The sequence below is a fragment of the Drosophila ananassae genome, assembly GCF_017639315.1.
Source record: "Drosophila ananassae strain 14024-0371.13 chromosome 4 unlocalized genomic scaffold, ASM1763931v2 tig00000054, whole genome shotgun sequence".
In the NCBI taxonomy this organism is placed as follows: Eukaryota; Metazoa; Arthropoda; class Insecta; order Diptera; family Drosophilidae; genus Drosophila; species Drosophila ananassae.
Window position 1 is genome coordinate 9442240 of NW_025319037.1, and position 5983 is coordinate 9448222.

A 5983-nucleotide genomic window follows, 5' to 3' on the forward strand; every position below is an offset into this window, starting at 1 on the left:
CGAGAAGGCAGATGTCATCCGCGTAGTCCAGATCTTCAAGCTGTCGGGTGAAGCTCCATGTGATTCCACGCCTGGGTCTGCATACTTCTCTTATAGTTTCGTCGATTACCAAATTGAACAGAAGTGGTGATAGGGGGCATCCTTGCTTTACTCCAGTGTTTGTCTGAAAGGGTGCACTTATTTTTCCGTTGTGCAGTACGGCCAGATCCGCATCATCGTACATAGCTTTTATTATGCTGATGATCTTCACTGGCACTCCCTTCCTTGCAAGTGCTCGCCATATCGCTGTTCTGTCTATTGAATCGAATGCCTTTTGGAAGTCGATGAACAGGAGATACAAGGGTGATCGCCATTCCACAGCTTGTTCGGTAATTGCGCGTAGTGTGTTTGCCTGATCTACGCAACTCCTGTGTGGTCTGAATCCTCCTTGCTCATCTCGCAGTGTTGTCTCGATTTTTTCCTGAAGACGTTCGTTTAATAGGGTGGCAAGTATTTTGTAGCTTGTGTTCAACAGGGTAATTCCTCACCAATTGTTGCAGTCACTGAGGTCTCCTTTCTTCGGTAGCTTGACGATGATTCCTTTTTTCCAGGATGCTGGGATTCGCTCACTTTCCCATATGTTGGTGAAATGTGGATGCAATGTTTCGGCCATTAGTTGCGAGTCTATCTGGAGAAGCTCGGCCGGTATGCCGTCATCTCCAGCCGCTTCGTTGTTCTTAAGTTTCCTGATTGCTTCCTTGATTTCTCTAACTGATGGTGCGGTGGGTGATATCCTGATGTTATTGCTTGACATGCCACTTAAGGAGTCTTCTTGTATGCTGCTTGGTTGTTCTGTGCAGCTGATCTCCATGAAGTGTTGTCGCCATCTTTGGATTTGTGCCTCTTCTTCTGTAAGGAGTTTTCCGGTTGAATCTCGCACTGGATGGGTTTGCCTTTGACATTTTCCGGATAGTTGTCCAATTACACTGTGCGACAAAAAAAAAAAACGAAATACACTTGGGAAACGAGATAGTGTAGGTTGTTAATCTGGTCGAAGAGAACTCAAAAATATTTTTTTTATATTTTTGGAACCCTCCAATTTTTTTTTATTTAAAAAAAAACCGTTTTTTCGGGACTTTTTTGCGCTTAAAAATTCCTGAACGCGTTTTTTTTCAACCGATTTCAAAATTTTCGGTGTTTTTCAATAGTTAAATGTTGTAGCTTTTGAAAAAAAAATATATCTTCGATTTTGTTGAACAAAAAGGACAAAATTTGTACACCTGAAACTAAAGTTTTCGACTTTTATTTGTGTTTTTCGGATTTTGATGCCAGTTTTTCGGTACAACTTACAAAAATTCGGCCATTTTTGATACATATCAATGTTGTCTCATTCATTCAGAATAAAACGAGACAAATTTCATCAAAAAATTATGAAAATTGGTGAAGTTATAACGCTTTTCCCAAAAAAAGTCAACTCAACCTAGCGGGCGCTTCGGAGGAACAATGTGTATAAAAATAAGAGTATATTGCTTTCTTCTGACAAAAAGTTTGTCATTTATGCCACATATTAATATTGTCTCAATAATACCGAATAGAACGAGACAAATTTCATTAAAAAATAATACAAATTGTTGAAGTTTTAACGCTTTTCCCAAAAAAAGTCAATAAAACCATGGGAGCACTATAAGAAGAAGAGCATATTCCTGACATACACACAGGTACTCCGGAGCGCACGCTAGGTTGAAGTGACTCTTTTTAGGAAAAGCGTTATAACTTCACCAATTTTCATTATTTTTTTATGAAATTTGTCTCGTTTTATTCAGTATTAATGAGTCAACATTGATATGTATCAAAAATGGCCGAATTGTTGTAAGTTGCACCGAAAAACTGGCATCAAAATCCGAAAAACACGAATAAAAGTCGAAAACTTCAGTTTCAGGTGTAAAAATTTTGCCCTTTTTGTTCAACAAAATCGAAGATATATTTTTTTTTCAAAAGCTACAACATTTAACTATTGAAAAACAGCGAAAATTTTGAAATCGGTTGAAAAAACGCGTTCAGGAATTTTTAAGCGCAAAAAAGTCCCGAAAAACGGTTTTTTTTAAATAAAAAAAAATTGGAGGGTTCCAAAAATATAAAAAAAATATTTTTGAGTTCTCTTCGACCAGATTAACAACCTACACTATCTCGTTTCCTTTTTTTTTTTGCCCTTTTTGTTCAACAAAATCGAAGATATATTTTTTTTTCAAAAGCTACAACATTTAACTATTGAAAAACAGCGAAAATTTTGAAATCGGTTGAAAAAAACGCGTTCAGGAATTTTTAAGCGCAAAAAAGTCCCGAAAAACGGTTTTTTTTTAAATAAAAAAAAATTGGAGGGTTCCAAAAATATAAAAAAAATATTTTTGAGTTCTCTTCGACCAGATTAACAACCTACACTATCTCGTTTCACAAGTGTTTTTTCACTGTCGCACCGTGTTATCTGGTACAGTGCACGCATATTGTTTGCGTTTGCTGCGCTTTCTGCGTTTTCAGCAAGCCTGTCCAGTAATTTCCTCTTATCATTTCTAGCAGATTTTTTCACCAACTTGCATAGCTCGTTGTATTCACCTCGAACTCTGCAGTCGTGATCCGCTCTAGATTTGAGGCTGTTCCGTCTGTTGATAAGATCCCATGTGTGTGTCGATATCCAATCCACTTGTCTGCGTTGTCGGGTGCCAAGCACCTCCTCCGCTGTGCTTCTCAGTATTCTGCATGTCAACTCCCATGAGTGCTCCTCCTGCTGCGGCCCTAGTTGCTCACGTAGCGTTGTTGCCATTCTGGTAGATAGAGTGGAGTCGCCAAGTCGATGTAGGTTAAGAGGAGGCGGTCTTCTTGTGTTCCTGGTGCCGGTGTTGTGGTTTCGTCTGAGCTTGATGATGAGCTCCCCGACTACCAACTCGTGGTCACTGTCGATTGACGCGCCTCTCCTATTTCTTACATCCATTAGTGAGCGTCTCCATTTCTTACTTATGCAGATGTGGTCAATTTGGTTGCGTGTATGCCCATTTGGAGATGTCCATGTGTATTTATGGACTTCCTTGTGTGGAAATACAGTGCCACCAATGACCAGTTGGAATGTTTGGCACAAGTCGATAAGTCTATCACCGTTATTGCTGTGTGAGCCAACACCATGTTTTCCCATTATTGTTTCTAGTCCATTGTTGTTGGGGCCAATTTTTGCGTTGAAGTCTCCCATGAGTATTTTGACGTCTCCTCTTCCAATCCTGGTGAGTGAAGATGTGAGGGCGTTGTAGAAGTCATCTTTGATGTCATCGCTGGCGTCTTCTGTTGGGGCATAGCACTGTACGATGGTGATGTGCCTAGCATTGCATCGGAATCTGGCACTGATGATTCTGTCGGATATTGGGCTCCAGGAGATTAGTGTCTGCTTGAACTGTTTGGACATGTAAATTCCTACTCCATTCCTGCCACCATCATTGCTCCCGCTGTGCATCACTAGGTTGCCAGTTGATGTTGTTGTTGTCCCGTTCCCTCTCCATCTCATTTCGCTGATGCCTGCAATTGCGATCTGCATTTTCTCCATTTCTCCTTCAAACTGCGCCAATCTGGTTGGTTCCATTAAAGTCCTCACGTTCCTTTGTCCAATTCGTGTCTGTTTCATAATGCGAATGGTCGTCATCGGGTTGGGGGGGTGATTATTTTCTTCATATCTTGTATTTGTTTCTGTAATCATTTATTTTCAGTCGATCCGGTGATTAGCCGGGTGCGACCTATCCCAGAGATGGGGCTGCCATCTGACGACGTCCGGGAATGCCGTCTTTCCAACATGGTATGTGTAATGGGACTAGAAAAATTCCATTAAACATATTATGCCGAAAGATAAGCAGGTCATGAAAAGCTTCCATGAGTGGGGCTCGAACCCACGACCCCACGCTGGCAGCGTGCAATGGCGGTTGGCAAACTAAGAACGGAGGCGAAGTTCAGTTTTAGAGTTTTGGTATTTGAAAAGCGAGTATTTTTCAGGCTAAGCAAGAAAGGAAAAAAGAAAGGATGAACCCAGCAGAGGCAGAGAAGGGGGCAGCGACACCTGTGAAGGTGCCCGTCTGCCCATTATGGAATAAAGAAATGGCAACCGGCAGAGCCAGAACCAAGTGCGGACACGAGCTCCACAAAGCGTGTAAAACAACACACGCTACATCGAAGTTGGCGATATGATTGGCGCGAGCACGAGTCAGCTGACTCGCAGAGCAGATTTACCCTGTGGGACCAGCCAAACGAGCTCGTCGGCAGGAAGTACAGCGGAATTGAGTTCGATTGTGTCCCAATTAATCAGCGCCGTGCAGGCGACTCTGTTGGAACAACTGTCAGCGCAAATGGACAGACTGTTCCACCAAAGGGCGCAATCAGAGAGGGAAGAAGAAGAGGAGAAGGAGATTGTGTCCCAATTAATCAGCGCCGTGCAGGCGACTCTGTTGGAACAACTGTCAGCGCAAATGAACAGACTGTTCCACCAAAGGGCGCAATCAGAGAGGGAAGGAGAAGAGAGTACAGGAGGCTACGATCAGCCTAGTGGGAGCTACGGTAATGAAGGGAAGACCCGGGAATAGGGCGACTATTTAGGAAAGGGCATGAGGCAGTGGCTCTTAGCTACTGGAAGAAAGGAGTGTCACAGGTACCTCGACTGCTCGGGAAAGTGGAAAGTTTTCTGTTCTGGGTGTGGAGCACTGAATGTCTACAAGCCATCGAGTCCAAAATGTCTAAAAAACGGGCGAGCGAATATGGCGGATCGTCCATCTCGGCGCGTTCCGTCAGGTGTGAGCTAGGACAAGTAGGAAATGAGTTCAGAGAAGAGTGTAGTAAGGCTAAGATAGAGAGTAAGAATAGGTTAAGGAACATTAATAGATTAAGGCGGTATTGGCAGTCAATGAAGACGGTGGAAACGATAAGGTATAAGACCTCAGACAAACGTCCTCATGCCGAGGACAGGTGGTTAGGAGAGGCAGTTCTTGGACTACTGGATACAGGTGCAGCAGTTAGCTGTATCGGAGGACATGCAAGGGCGAGTGATAAGTACCCATCATGCCAAAGATTTGAAGCAGTAGTTATCGCCTCCGTGGGTTAGCTAAACAGGATTCTTTGGGACCCTGTTCTAGCTTTTGAGAAGGGGGCATTTTGTAATGTTGGCGATAGGTCTACCGGGGTGGTAACCCGGGGGGGTGCGGTGAATCAGCCTACGTGGCAGCCCGATCGCATAGTAGGACCCTATTTAGCATTTCGTGGAGGGCTTTGTCGATCAAGGGTCAAGCGGTAAAGCTAGATCCCTAATGGCAGCGAGGCGTGGTGCGAGCAACGATCGGCCAGAAGAAGCAGAGCGAGTCTCAGTTGCGGCGCAAATCTCGCCATCCGGCCGCCCGAGAGGCGGGGCGGAGAAGGGACATCGAAACCAAGTTTGGAGCTAGGAATACAGTGAGCTCGACCGGAGCTGAAGCAGCTGGAGCGTTCGCGACGCTTTAAGGGGCGCTCCGCTGGAGACTCGGGTAGGGTTCGGCCCTAACCTCACAGGAGCCGCCGTGCAGTAGGCGTCATCCTGGAGGAGTGAAGCTAAGGACGGAGTGCTGGCGGCGCTTTCAAGGAGCACCCCGTCGATCGGAGGAGTCGCCGTAAAATAGGCGGTATCCTTTAGGAGCAGGAGCGCTATGTTATTCAAGGGAGCGGAGAGACTCGTCCGACTGATGGCCTAACGGTGCCGAAAGCGGAGAAGAGGATGTAGTGTCCGGAGATTTCAAGCTAGAGCACTGCTGCTGGCTGAGTGTTTTGTTGTTGGCATTGATAACGGGTTAGGCAAGAGTCCTCCCGAATTGCATATTTTCTTTTCCAGCCTCGATTAGTGGAAGCGCTTCAACGACTCGTCGCGGATACAAAAAGTGAGTAATCTTCAATCTATGCCAAGCCAGCTGAAGCGATGCGGAATTCTCCGATGAATATTCTTCCACGTTTTCCG

General features: G+C 44.7%; 1 protein-coding gene across 1 annotated transcript; it reads right to left on the reverse strand.

The window, feature by feature from the left end:
- Positions 1 to 523: 523 nt before the first annotated feature.
- LOC123257756 lies at positions 524 to 3661 on the reverse strand. Its single transcript, XM_044717695.1, has 2 exons — positions 2568 to 3661; positions 524 to 965 (listed from the first exon to the last, which is right to left on the reverse strand). Exons 1-2 carry the CDS (start codon positions 3659 to 3661, stop codon positions 524 to 526), a joined length of 1536 nt encoding a protein of 511 aa, XP_044573630.1.
- Positions 3662 to 5983: the final 2322 nt, after the last annotated feature.

Coding starts and splice junctions, on each gene's coding strand:
- LOC123257756 (XM_044717695.1), bottom strand. CDS start 3,661: ATGACGACCATTCGCATTATGAAACAGACACGAATTGGACAAAGGAAC. Junction 966..2,567: donor GAATACAACGAGCTATGCAA/GTTGGTGAAAAA, acceptor TTTGTCGCACAG/TGTAATTGGACAACTATCCG.